The sequence below is a fragment of the Acinonyx jubatus genome, chromosome B4 (genome assembly GCF_027475565.1).
Source record: "Acinonyx jubatus isolate Ajub_Pintada_27869175 chromosome B4, VMU_Ajub_asm_v1.0, whole genome shotgun sequence".
Taxonomy (NCBI): Eukaryota; Metazoa; Chordata; class Mammalia; order Carnivora; family Felidae; genus Acinonyx; species Acinonyx jubatus.
This window is the reverse complement of record NC_069387.1, coordinates 113,445,098-113,459,255: the sequence shown is the minus strand read 5'-3', so window position 1 is coordinate 113,459,255 and position 14,158 is coordinate 113,445,098. Positions and strand designations below refer to the sequence as shown.

Sequence of the window (14,158 nt, the reverse complement as noted above, 5' to 3'; positions counted from 1 at the left end):
ATACACACTGCTTCAGTCAGGATTGGGTGCAAAACTCAGGAAGCGCCTCCTCTCCCCACACATGCAGGCACAGACACACACACACACCCCCCCCCCCCACACACACACCCAGAATTTACAGTCAACAGCAGCACGAAGTTCTCAGAGGATGGTTCTATGACGTTTAAGCTTCTATATGGCAGACGGATGCTCATATTGGCTAATGCCTATAGGAGATACAGAGGCCTAAGCTTTGTTTACATTCTTATTGAATCGCCCTTCTGAGCAAACCAAAAATAAACGGCATTAGAACGCACACACGATAATTAGCTCTGGTAACCAGAATAAATGTCAGAACATTTTGTACGTTTGCCAAGAGGGTACTTTTTGGTGTTAAGAGCTTCTCATGAAGGAAGTGGCCTTCAGTTATCACAGTCGGTAGCCTTCCTCCCTTCTCCCCTGGTGCCGGCCAGCACCCTGTGGTTTGCAGAGCTGCGGGTGGGACATGTACCGGCACCCTTTGCCTTTGCTGGTGTGGGGCCACTCGTGTACCCTAACTCCCTTCCCTGGGCCAGAGCCGACACCATAGCTCTAAGGCCTTCCTCCCAAATTCAGCCCATCCCGATTGCTTCTTGCTCCCAACTTCTGCCGTGTGCATCTGTGCCTACACCAGGGGCTACCTGCCACCCTCAGGGGGACTGAAATGCCTCCACTTTGCAGCCACACTGTGCTTGCGTGGGCTCTGAGCGGCTCAAGTGGGAGGCTGGTGTGTTCTTCCATTTCAGCCTCACAGAGCATGCAGCCCCGGTCCTCAGTAGCATATTTGCTAAACAATCAAGGTCTACAATCAACAGACAGTAACCAAACGTGGGAGAGGAAGAGCCAGGAACCTGGAAGTCAAACTGCCTTGGTGATGAGGATACCAGCCAAGTGGCTAAGGCTTGAAGCACCCGTTTACCGTTCAGTGTCACAGCCCAGCTTGAAAAGGAGAAATTCCACTGGGTCTCTCCCCTGCTCTCCCCTGAACAGGTAAACAAAGACCTCTTTCAAGATTCTTGGGATCTCACCCCGCCACCCCCTCCCCCAGCCTGCCCATCCCATGCTTTATACTCCCTGCAAAAACATGTGCCCTCCCCAGTCCCAGGGTTTCCTTTGGTCCCCTTCTGCCACCCTCCATTCCACTGGCTTCCCTTTATCATGCTTCTCTTCCCTGCTGACATGTCCTGGAGTCTCTTCCTTAGTGGAGGACACAGTTGGAATGTTCAAAACTTTCCCAGGTGGGGAGAGAGCGGGGACTAGCACCTGACATTTAAATTCTTCTGGGAAACTTCCTTTATCTCATGGTTCGCAACAACGCTGCTCTCTTCTCTTTCCCTCTGTCCCCTTGGGTAATGTCCTGGCTGCAAACTTAGAACTTCCACTTCTCTTTTTCCCTCCAGCACACATCAGAGACAGAGGTGAGTGTCCTTACGAGCCTTGTGGGCTGGATGTGCCCACAGAGGCTGCGGTTAGGAGTCAAGTGGGCTCAGCTGGGCTGGAGCGGGGTGGGAGGGCAGCTATGGACTCCATGGCTTTGGAGTCAGGAGTTCCCCAGAATTCTCCAGAGTGCAGCTAGATGGAGGTAAGTAATATTTTGCCTTACACTGTTATCCACACCCAGGGTTCTAAACCTGGGTAATCGTCACCAGAATTCCTTGGGGCTCATGTAAAAAATTCAGATGCCCGGACCCTACTGTAGGCCTACAGATCCAGAATTTCCGGAGGTGAGGCCTGGGCATCTGTGGTTTTAACACCTTCCCAGGGGATTCTGACGTGTATCTGGCTTAGAAAACTATGAGGTCTGTCACTATTTTTTAAAAATGTGTGTTTATTGGCAGCTTTTCCTGCCCATGGGTCCCATCCCCGTGCTTTAATAAAATCACCTTAAAAATGCATTTATTTTGAGAGAGAGGGAGGGAGGGAGAGAGAGTGGGGGAGGGGCAGAGACAGAATTCCAAGCAGACTCCGTACTGTCAGCGCAGAGCCCGTCATGGGGCTCGATCCTACGGACCGCGAGACGGTGACCTGAGCTGAAATCAAGAGTTGGACGCTTAACCAATGGAGCCACCCAGGCGCCCCCTCTCCGTCACTATCGGACACAAGTTCTAAGTTAGTCACAATTGCTGGGGGCTTAGGTGTCTTATGGGACCAGAGAACACAGCTCCCCAGGGTTAAAGCCGGCTGTGGGGGAGTGCACCTTCCGGAACCACTCCTGTGATGGGAACCAAGCTCGGCCCCTTCACCTTCCCTTTCTTTGTGAGACCAGACTCTGGCCCTGGCTGAGCCAGAGGCTTTCATGCCTGTGATCTCCTTCTATCCTTAAATCCTCCCGTAAGCCTGCGGTACCCGCCTCACTGGGGAAGCAGTAAGCGGGGTGGCGAAGAGCTCTCAAACCCTGGTGCTTTCCCAAAACCAGCTGTGGGGTCCGAGGAGAGCCACGTCCATTCTGTGTGCCCCAGTGCCCTCATGTGCAAAATGGTCATCAAGATACTCCTCTCACAGGGTTAAATGAGAGGATGCCATGAGAAAAAGAAAGCAAAACTCTTAGCATGATGTCTGGCACACCCAATAAATGGCCGTTATTAGGAATACTTCCCCACGGAGCCCTGGAAGTGGAGAGGAGGAAGTCACTGGGGGGTCACAGAGCCAGTGGCATCCGGGCAACAGGGTGTGGGGCAGGGTGGAAGGACCAAGGCTGTCAGAGTCCCCCACCCCCTTGGGCTTCTGATGTGGGACGTCAGACCCTCTGCAGCACAGGGAATTATTCCACTGAGAATGAAAGCCTCACTGACTAGCTCACTGCCACTTCCTCCTGGTGCACGCATGGCCCTCACTGTCTCAAGTGCTCGACATACTCTTGAATCAGCACTGCAAATTCTTGACCCAGAATCCTCTGCTCAAGGGAGCCGTTAGGGCTTAGCGCCCAGATTTTTGGAACACCCTCACCTCTTTAAGGCCCCAGGGGAGCAAAAACAAGGCTCTAACTGGCACTTGAGGGCTCAGATCCCAGGAGAGAGGGCTGGAAAGAAACTTAAAACCAGTGACCATGCCCCCCTACGGAGTGGACAGAAAACAGTTGCTCAGGTGAGACGTACCATTCCCAGAGACGCACAGCTAACTGGGGCTGACATGAATTTAGAGCCCAAACCTGCTGCTTCTACCCAAGACTCCCACTCCAGGGCTCTTTCTATTACTGCAGGATTCTCAAATGTAAGGCGCATGCAATGACTTGGAGAAGCTTGGAAACCACCCCCAGGGCTTGTGATTCAGTGGTGGGGCAGGAGCCTGCCTTTTAAGACTAAGACCCAGGACCCAGGTGTGGGGCCAGCCGCCTCTGTCTAGATGTGGTTGTGGCTGAGGCTAAGATGGTCGAAAGCAAAAACATTCACCCCAGAAGTAACTGCTCAACACCTCCCCAAAGCGTATGATGATTTATACCAAGTAAACAGAAAAGGCGGCAGATTTCATTAATCTTAATAAATGGGTAGCGCCTTGGGAGAGGAAGGAATCGGTTAAAAAAAGAAAAAAAAAACAAGAAAAAAACGTTGTGCATCTACTTGTAAGATTGCATTAAACATTAAACTAAGCACAGTCTATTTAAAGTGCTGCTTTTGGATCTAAACTTAAGTAGCACTGTTAAAACCTGTGGCATAACAGTGTATCTTATTCAAAGTTTAATTAGATTTTGGAACTAGCTACAAATACACAATTATGCAGTTTTGCTGGAATCTGGATGGCTGGTGAAATTAAAGAAGGTTAAGAATCTTCTGTACAGGGGCCTCAGAGGGCTGAACGAAGATTGGGTTCAACAGAACACTCTCCTTTTCCTATTAATATTTTATAATAACAGCCAACATTTATGGAGTGCTTACTTGGTGACAAGCAATTACATGCATTTTCTCATCCAGGCTTCAGAACAGCCCTAAACTACTCTTCCTCCAATTCTATAGGTTATAAAATCAAGGCCGAGACAGGTCCGGAAGGCTCGTCTAGCAAGTGACGGGAGTCCAGATGCAGACCGGGAGGTGGGCTCCAGGACCCATGCTCTGACCCACTGGAGTCTGCACAAACTTTGCATTCAAAAGGATGTTAAGACTCAATCAGGCTACAACCACATTCAGACAGCAACTCCAACTGGAACTCAGGGGGCGGGCGGCTCTTTGGAGACTTGCTAAACAAACAGAATCGTGTGGAAGGACTGGTTAGAATGGAGTGTAATTAGCTTCCTGTATTAGTAGGTAAACGGGTATTTCCAAGATGCTTCAGAGGCCCTTCGAGTCACGTGCTCGCTTCAGCATTTGAAATATTCTGTCCCCTCAGTCTCTTCTCTTAACTAGACCGCCTGGGCCCTGGTTGTTAATTACCGGTGTGATTTATACCCAAAGCCAATGGGTATAAAATTGCAGTTACACGAGACAAATAAGTTCTAGGAATCTGTGGTACGACATCGTGCCTACTGATAACAACGCTGTTTTACACACTTAAAAATCTGGTAAGAGGATAGGTCTCATGTTAATTGTTTTTACCACAGTGAAATTGTTTCAAAGAGAAAAAAAAAGTTTTACCTGAGGAAATTCTAAATGAGTCACATTTACATAGATTACAGCAAAAACAATTCTTATTTTCCCCTCCACTTGCTCCTGCCAAGGACCAAGTCTCAAAGAGGTTAAATGCTGACACCATGGAGTGTTCAGGACTTACCCTGGCAAAGCCATTAGCATCTGCTAAAAATAACCACCTATTGTCTTACCTCTGACCGGCCAAGGGATAGGACACTTACCCGCAGAAAACCAGAAAGGCAGACCGACATCCAGTTTGTGAGGAGTTTTTCAACCACAGACTCTGTGCGTCTCAGCATGAGTTTAGGCTGCATGTTACTAGACTGTTCCATCAAGTCCCTGGTCAGCACCTCCAGGATGCTGGTTAGGTAGACCAGCTTGGTTTGCAGGGCAATGGTCAGGAAGGAGGCAAACAGACACCTGTTTAAAAATAGAGCTCTGGTTACAATACTCAAGACGTTGAAACAACTGTCCATCAGCACATGAATGGATAAAGAAAATGTGGTATATTTGCGTACCACACACCCACACACACACACACACACACACACACACACACACACACAAACACCCCCCCCCAACCCCGAATACAGTTCAGCCATACAAGAGAATGAAATCTTGCCATTGTGAAAACATGGATGGACCTTGAGGGCATTACGCTCAATGAAAAAATCAAAGACAAATACTATGTGACTTCACTTACATGTGGAATCTAAAAAAAAGAAAGAAAAAGAACCAAGCTCACGGAAAAAGATTTGTGGTTACCAGAGGTGGGGGACAAAGGGGCAATTGGAGGGAGGTGGACAAAAGGTCTAAACTTCCAGTTATAAGAGAAGTAAATGCTTAGGGATGTCACGTACCACACGATGACTACAGCTACTCTGCTGTATGGTATGTTTGAAAATTCTAAGAGAGTAAATCCTAAAAGTTCATCCGCCCCCACATTTTTGGTATCTGTACGAGATAATGGATCCGAACTAAACTTAATTGTGGTTATCACTTTGCAATACATGTAAGTCAGATCATTATGCTGCACAGCTTAAACTTATACAGTGCTGTACGTCAATTACATTTCAATAAAATTGAAAGAAAAAAAAAGAAGGTATACAGATGACAAAGAAGCACATAAAAAAAGAGCCTTGGTTGATGAGGTTAACTATTAGCTGTGGCTGGGCTTGACACTGATGGTGTCTTCTAGAGAAGCCAAAGGGCGATGGGGTGCTGTCCTGTGGGCACTTATAATGTCTTAGGTCAACCACCTTTGTCCTCAATCCATAAAAACCAGGCACCAATGTTAATTCCAGGACTTCTTATGTGTTTCTAGCACTTAAACTTTTAAATTAAAGTGGTAAACAAGAAATGAACGTCTTTCCCAAATTTTCAGGTGTTTTTAGAAACAGAAAATAACACTTCTGCTTTTTTGATTCAGGACTCATGTTTTTTTCTTGGTGTTGGGTTTTTCAGGGTTTTTGTTTGTTTGTTTTGGTGGGAGGAGTATATGTGTGTGTGTGTCTTTCAAAACAGAATTTGCGTTGAGGTTGTGTGATATCTGAAATGGAGCAATCAGGGCTTCATGACCCTTCGATCAGACAGCCTCTATAGGTAAATCCACATTTTCAAGATACCGAGTTCAGGTTGTGGTTTGGAAATAAAACAAGGGGCTCAAGAGTTTTTATTTCCCCTACTTAATGACTTTCAAAATATAAATAAATTGACCAATACCTGTCCTTCACTGAAAAGTTCTTCTGTTTTTCAAGGGTGTGGATGACAGTAACAAGGAAACTTTTATTACAAATGAGGGCATCCAAGGCTGTGAGACTTTCATTCTTATCATTGGCATCTCTGTTCTGGAAAAAATAAATGGATATGATATGATATGATATGATATGATATGATATGATATGATATAAATATATAAACTTATTAAAGTTAGAAGATAGATCCACAATGGGTTTCCCAAAATGATAGGTTATTTAATATTGAATTCATGATTCCAAAAAACTCACAAAAATTCAATAATGGGGATGAGGAGGAGGAAGAGGACATGATGAAAGGCAATCATTGGCTAAAGATGAAAACTTATAGACTTACATGCATATCTTCAGTGAAGATGTGTGTGAAGCCACCTGACTGAGAGGAAGGAGACACTTTTATTATTCATAACATCCAAAGGAAATGAATAGTGTATTTTTGCTATAATACCCAAGTCCGTTTTAATAGAGACACTTGTTGCTAATCTGAAGAGCCTCTGGGCTTAGGTTCATTGTACATCCTCTGATACATAATAAATAATTATTGAGCTCTCCTGAAGCACCAGTGGATTCTGGAAGCCTCTAAGACGAAGAATGATTATTGCATCAGTCCCATTTTTGGTAGAGGAAGGCATCTCACACTTTAAAAGAACTGACTCGAAAGTGAAAGAAGTGGTAAAGAAGATTGTGCAAACGTGCAGACCACTCCTCAAGCAATTTACCTTCTAAGGATAAACATGGAGTCGTCTCGGTAAGTTTTTACAAGTCTCAGCTTAGTCGTATCTACTGTCTCAATGTACAGTGTTACCGGAGAGGGCTTGAGTGGGGTGGTTAAAAGCTAGGATGTGGAGCCAAATTACTTGGGCTCCTGTCCTGGTTTTTTCACCTACTGGTCACTTGACTTTGGGCAAGTTATGTAACTTCTCTGTGTCTGACTTTCCTCATCTGCAAAATGGGGACACTCCTGATTCCCACCTCCTAGGCTTAGGGTGAAAACAAAACGAATGGGTGCATGGTAAGTTCTCTATGGCAGCTGTTTTTATTGTTTTTGTCACTAATTTATGGCAAACTAGACCGCAAGGCTACTGTTCTGCTGGTTTCTACAATTATTTTTGTGTGCTATGCTGTGTGGCTCCTGGATGTGAAATTTTAAATTTGAGTTTCCTTTTTTAATGTGTCATAAATCTGATTGGAATTAAATGATTAAATTTTAAAAGCATGCCGAGTAACACTTCAAATGAGTCAACAGAATGAAAATATAAACTTGAATATTCAGGTTTTTCTCTTCCTCTTTTTTAGGGGTAATATTTGAAACTTTAGGCTATTTTTATACCTCATTAAAGTAAATTTCTTCTGCAGAGGATTTTTGCTTTATAGTTTCAAATTTGTTAGCCTAAGCAGAAGACCTCAAACTATTTTGGTCATACTCTCCTCTAGTAATATGCAGAAAAATCAGACCTTGGGTTTGCATTTTCTAGTTCCTAACATTTTTCTGCTGAACCAACTTTATATGGACAGTTTAAACAGATTGATTCCTGACCTTAACTAGGGAAATGCCATGATGGCTCCCTGTATTCTAAGGTTCCTTCCTCTCTTCATTTGAATTTCCCTCTTCTAGGAGGTAGGGTGCACTGCTCACTCTTATTTCTTCTCCTATTTTCAGCAAAACAAACCAGTCAATAGAATGAAAACAAAGGCTTTAAAAAGCCAAAAACCAAAGGGCAGGGCACAGAACCAGGTAATACCTTGGCCTCTGTGAACAATTTCCTGTGGTTTTCCTACTGTTGTCTGTTAGGTGTTAACTACTCACGTTTTTCATCCAACACCCAACCTCCAGGCCTAGAGGATGTGGCTCCTGGATACATCTGTAAAGGGCCTAATTGACACAGGACTTATCTGCAGCCTAGTATATTTCAACTGGTTCAAAGACTGTGATCAAAGACTATGGTCTTCTGGTTCTCTATATCTTTTATTATAAATTCAATTGTAACTTGGGTCTTTATAGGGTTCTGATAGTTACCCTTGTTTTTTCTGGGTCCTCTCCTATAGTGACTCCTCCTGACTTTGGCTTTCATGTCTTTCCCAACTGCCATTCAAGATTATACATAACCCTGAGTTAAATCAGTTTGGCTTCTTGCAACTACAGTTGGCCCTTTAACAATGAGGAGGTTAGGGGCGTTGATCCTCTGCACAGTCGAAAATCTGCATATGACTTTTTCCCCAAACCTAAATACTAATAGTCCACAAGGGGTGGACCCCTTCTGGTGGACAAGAAGCCTTACCAATAACATAACCCATTGATTAACACAGTTTATATGTTTTTTTGTATTGTAACTATATTCTTATAATAAAATAAGCTAGAGAAAAGAAAATATTAAGAAAATCATAGGGAAGGGGGGCACCTAGTTGGCTCAGTCGGTTAAGTGTATGACTCTTGACTTCAGCTCAGCCCCATGTGGAGCTCCATGCTGACAGCATGGAGCCTGCTTGGGATTCTATCTCTCTGCCCCTCTTCTACTCATGTGTGTTCACATGCTCTCTCAAAATAAATAAACTTTTAAAAAAAAGGTATAAAAAGGGGCGCCTGGGTGGCTCAGTCAGTTAAGCGTCCGACTTTGGCTCAGGTCATGATCTCACGGTCTGTGAGTTCAAGCCCCGCATCGGGCTCTGTGCTGACAGCTCAGAGCCTGGAGCCTGTTTCGGATTCTGTGTCTCCCTCTCTCTGACCCTCCCCCATTCATGCTCTCTCTCTGTCTCAAAAATAAATAAATGTTAAAAAAAAAAATTTTTTTTTAAAAGAAGGTTTTAATAAAAAATTAAAAAAAGCTATAAAAGAAAACCATAGGGAAGAGAAAATACATTTATGAGATTGTACTGTTTTACTGAAAAAAAATCCATGTATCAGTAGACCCGTGCACTTCAAACCCGTGTTGTTCAAGGGTCAGCTGTATCTCTCTTCTAAAATAATACAGCATTGTTCCTGGGATTCCCCACCCGCCCTCCAAAACAGTCAATTTGCAACAGTGTCTTTTGCATTCATCACTTATCTTGCTCTTGATTACCGAATTTAGAAGACAGGGCAATTTCTTTTTCAGGTCACAGTTTTACTCCCTTCAGCACTCAAGAGCAATCATTAACTGTAAAAGCCCACACAATCCTCGTGTTGATGGTAGAAATCTCTGTTATTTTATTGCTATTAAATTCTTAATGGGGATCTCAGATAGCTGGCGAATAGGACTGGTGATGTCCTGCATAGTCATCCTGATTCAGGGAATTGAACCCCCCTCCCTAGGTGGTGTTCTGCCATAGAAATGGATGGATGAGGTGGCAAATGCAAGCCTGGGTGCCTGGTACTCCTGGAGGAGAAGTTTAAAAAATATATCGTACAAGCACAAAAAACTGAGGTCTTATTTATAGCCTTCTTGATTTACAATAGTAAGGCTTGGACCAAAAAAAAAATATGGTGGGTGTTTTATGGAGGTATCCCAACCTTGAGACACAGCATCACATATCATGGTGTCTGCTTCTAGAATTATAGAGAAACTGGAAATTGCTTACTGCATGTGTCTGAGCTTCTGAACTCTAGGCTTCTGGCCAAATGTAGATGAGAAGCTCTGGTAAGGTGATATAAGCTCTGGGCTGGCTTTGTTTAGAAATCTAGAGTTAAACATGATCATCTGTGTTGATGTTCCAGAGGTTGGGACCCTCTGTGGTCACCAGTTCTGGACAAAAAAGGGCAACGTGGTGAAGTGGGGGCATCAGGATGTGGAGGTGATGGCAGGCAGATGAGTGTACCTCACCCAAGACTTGGGAGTGTGAAGGAGGAAGGCTGAGTGAGTGGGGGAGAAGATGGAGGCGTTAGAACAGAGTGAGACTGAAAACCCAAAGGGTTAAAGTAGACTACTCCTTGGAGTCCCAGAACGGATTAATCAATCATTTCGTGCAACTATTTCTACTAAATGAGGATGATACGGACTGATCAGCCAAAGAACAACTGTTGAAGAGAACCATAAAAACTCGACATTGCTAAAAATGGCTGCTATCAACTCAAATTCTACACATGTCGACTTCCCTCCCTCTCGGCCCATAGTTCTTTTCATTTCCAATTGAGAAGTAATAGTGAATAATCTAGTAGCTGCAATAGAAGTCATGCAGATAAACACAACAAATTGGCCAGCCCACAATTTATTGATTTTTAAATAAACTAGCGGGCTTCCCAGCTACAAATTCAGCTCTAAACAGGTAGTAAAATAAAGCAAAAATCATCACTCTGAACTTCTGTCCCTCCTAGGTTTTTGTTACTGGACAAAGAATAATTGTCAGTGACCCATCACTGCTTTATATCCTCATCAATCCAATTAATAATTGTCCTGCTCCCTGCTCTGCTCAAACTTGAGCCATTATTTTGTACCAAGCACGTTATCTACAGCTGCCTTGGAAGCAAACACCCATTTTGACAACAGCAACAAGCACCTTCATTATTATTCAAGACTCAACCTTAGGAATATGATCAATGCTCTTTTACCTCGGGGAAGAAAGTTCTCAGAGCAAAATGTTTGTAGTCAAGGAAGGGAACAGTTCCAAAACTATCAACCACATCCAATTTATCCATCTGCAGCTCAGCAAAGCCTGCAAAACAGAATCCCAAGAGCAATATTTTAACTCAACAAACAATGGATAAGATCTTCTGCTGTTTTGTCTAACACGGAGTATGACCTTGGTTTTCATTAAAGACGAAACAATAGATAATTACTTGGTTGGCTGCAGAGCAGAGCTGAAATAAAACACAAAGCCAGGCCTAGACCCTGCTGTTCAGATGTCTTCTATTATACAAACAGTTCTCATTACTGTGGCCAGCTCCATTTAAGGGTAAAAAAGAAAAAAATGATTTAAAAAAAGGCTTGTTTTTCTACAAATAAAATTTTGGAGCCTACCATCACGTATCTCCTTCCGGAGCTCGCTCTCCAGGAGCTCCAACTGTTGGCTCTGTTTGCGACTCAGCTCCTTCGATTTGTGTCTGGTCACCCCCACGGCCGCTGAGGAGACAGACATCCAGCATCAGATTGACATGTTAACTCAAAAAACAAACAGGAAAACCAAACCAACCTTGACATTTCTTTTAGAGAGAGAGAGAGAGAGAGAGAGGAAGAGAGAGAAAGAATAGCATTTAAGAGATGGAATTTATCGAAAGGAACATTCCCAGCAAGGGGTCACTCTGAGGAGGAAGATACTAAAATGCAGCAGGAAAACACAAAACTACCCACCTTAATAGTAAAAACTAAATCAAATAACCTTCACTTGTAACCAAAGATCCCAGCTGGCTGAAAAGTAATGAAACAAGCCAAGTTTCCCTACAGCCATAGGCCACGTATATTGTTCCATTCTTTTTTTTTAATGTTTCTAAACATCCCTGGAGAAATAAAGTGGGGCTGCAATTGTAGAAGGAAACCACAGATCGACGGCGAGCTATAGAAGTCAAACTTGCATAGATCAAATTGGGTGACATGGTGAGCCGTCCACAATGGGCCCTTGGATCTGGGACATTGCTTCTTTCCCCATTTCATCTGGTTTCTAACTGTGCTGCAGAGAAGCGCACTGAACAGGTTTGGTGCTCAGTCCACGTCCCTGCTCTACCAATTATGAGCTGTGTGACCTCTGGTAAGTTCCTTAGCATCTCTGTGGCTGGCTGCCTCATCTGTCAAAGTGCCGGCCTCATTGTGACGTTGACAGGATCATAAGGAGTAACTCACAGAAAGCATTCAGGAGTTGTATTTTAAAAACAATACCCAACAACTGTCGGCTACACCCTTATTCTGGAAAGGGTTTCCTCCTTTAACAGAAACTTCATGATAAAAGGATCCCACTGCCAGTCGATGTGAGAGATGCAGGAGGAAACAAAACTCAATACAGTTCTCCACAAAGTCAACAGCGTCAATCATAACATGCATTGTGTATCTTCAAAATAAGGATGGGGCACGCAGTGATTTCCAAATTTATGTGACGACGGAACCCCTTTTTCTAGGAGTGTGACTTGGGGTTACAGTTCCTCAGGCCACACTTTGGGCAACGCTGGCTCAGGGAGTGAGGCAGCCACGTCCATCAAGCAGTGGGAATTTCATGGCTGACACCTCCAGGGGAAGCCACAGTGGAGAGGTTTTGCAGGTGGCAGGCCTCAGCCGGGTGTGCTTCATGTTTTCACTAACGATGTGACCAATGAGCTAAGATATTTGTACACTTCACATCTGTTCCAGCTGCTGGTGACACATGGTGCCCAGGAATCACGGTAAGAAGGAGATGAGAGTTCTTTTTTTTAAATTTTTTAATGTTCATTCATTTTTGAGAGAGAGAGAGCGTGAGTGGGGGAGGGACAGAGAGTGAGGGGGACACAGAAGCCGAAGCAGGCTCCAGGCTCTCTGAGCTGTCCGCCCAGAGCCCAATTTGGGGCTCGAACTCACAAGCTGTGAGATCATGACCCGAGCCAAAGTTGGACACTTAACCAACTGAGCCACCCAGGAGCCCCGTGGAAGGGGATGAGAGTTTTAAAGGGCTTTGCAGATGCTGATGAAGCCAAAAGCCATGTGTCAAACTGAGCCCCCTTCACTGTCAAGAGCATAAACAATCTCTACAACAAACTGAGAGGAGTGATGAGTCACAAGAGCACAGGAAGAGATCAGAGGTTTCTAGTAAGTCACCAAGCGGAGGTGACTCTATGGTGAGACTGTTCTATCTACTGCTGCTTCACACTGGCGGAGTCTCAAATAGAGCTCAGCGTTTAGAAGTATTCTTCTTACTTGAAGCGAGTACCAGCCAGGACCTTATTAAAATATCAAGCCCAATTCTGGATTCCCGATATATAATAGGGGTGGACAACTGGGGGCGAAGCATAAGAAAATAGCTGAAATGATCAACAGGGCAAAATAGGGTCTTTGCAAAATGAGTTCATTCCATTGGGTGAGTTCATCACACACGGCAGTCCTTCCCTCACTGGACTCAGAACCAGCTGGGAGAAAGGGCCAGGCCTTAACTCATTCTCTCCAGCTCCAGAGACTTGCGCAGTGGGTGCTCAGTAAATACAAGGTAAATGGATGGAGGGATGGATGAAGGAATGAAGGAGTGCATGGAAGGAAACATTGGCAACTATTAACAGAAGGTGTCAGAAAGGCAATGCGTGTGTTAAATCAAGGAGTGCGCGGTGGGTGCTTAGTCGGTGGAGGAGAGTTCTGTTTCTAAGAAGGACAAGAGGACACAGATTTTAGACGAAAAGCAGCTCAGAACCAGGCCACACACTACACGACTACAGGGACCAGGTACACAGATGAGTCACGTGGCCCAGGTGGCGAGACTGTGGCAAAACCCCAGTGACCACATGCCCTCTCTCAAGGTGTAGCTACTACTCAGCTCCAGCAACTGGAGCTATGGACAAGTGGAGACCCAATGATCCGGGTCTTTCAAATTTTCAAAAGACTGTTTAAAAAATGTGAATCATTTAATTATTTTTTTTAAGTTGAAGTATAGCTGGCATACAAGGACATTGGTTTCAGGTGCACAACATAGATGACTCACCTAATTTTAAACAAACAAAACAGATTGGCAGCCAGTGAGCAACCAGATTCGGCCAGTGAGCAACCACCATGGATCTCTGTGCTTGGATGAGCCTTGGGACACTTGAATAGATGGTGCGGATCACACTTCTAAATTTGTTTATTTTTATTATTTTGAGAGAGATATAGAGAGAAAGTCGGGGAGGGGCAGAGAGAGAGAGGGAGAAAGACTACCAAGCAGGCTCCGTACTATCAGTGTGGAGCCTGACGTGGGGCTCGAACTCAAGAA

The 14,158-nt window shown here is 44.4% G+C and overlaps 1 protein-coding gene across 1 annotated transcript in view; it reads right to left on the bottom strand.

Annotated features, from left to right (window-relative positions):
* Positions 1-14,158, bottom strand: part of PLXNC1 (plexin C1) — a 147,405-nt gene that overhangs the window by 37,424 nt on the left and 95,823 nt on the right. The window contains exons 16-20 of the mRNA XM_027071096.2: positions 11,263-11,364; positions 10,854-10,957; positions 6,669-6,707; positions 6,300-6,424; positions 4,799-4,997 (exon numbers count right to left, since the gene is read on the bottom strand). Of these exons, the coding sequence (XP_026926897.1) occupies positions 4,799-4,997; positions 6,300-6,424; positions 6,669-6,707; positions 10,854-10,957; positions 11,263-11,364 (569 nt within the window). The remainder of the gene's footprint in view (positions 1-4,798; positions 4,998-6,299; positions 6,425-6,668; positions 6,708-10,853; positions 10,958-11,262; positions 11,365-14,158) is intronic.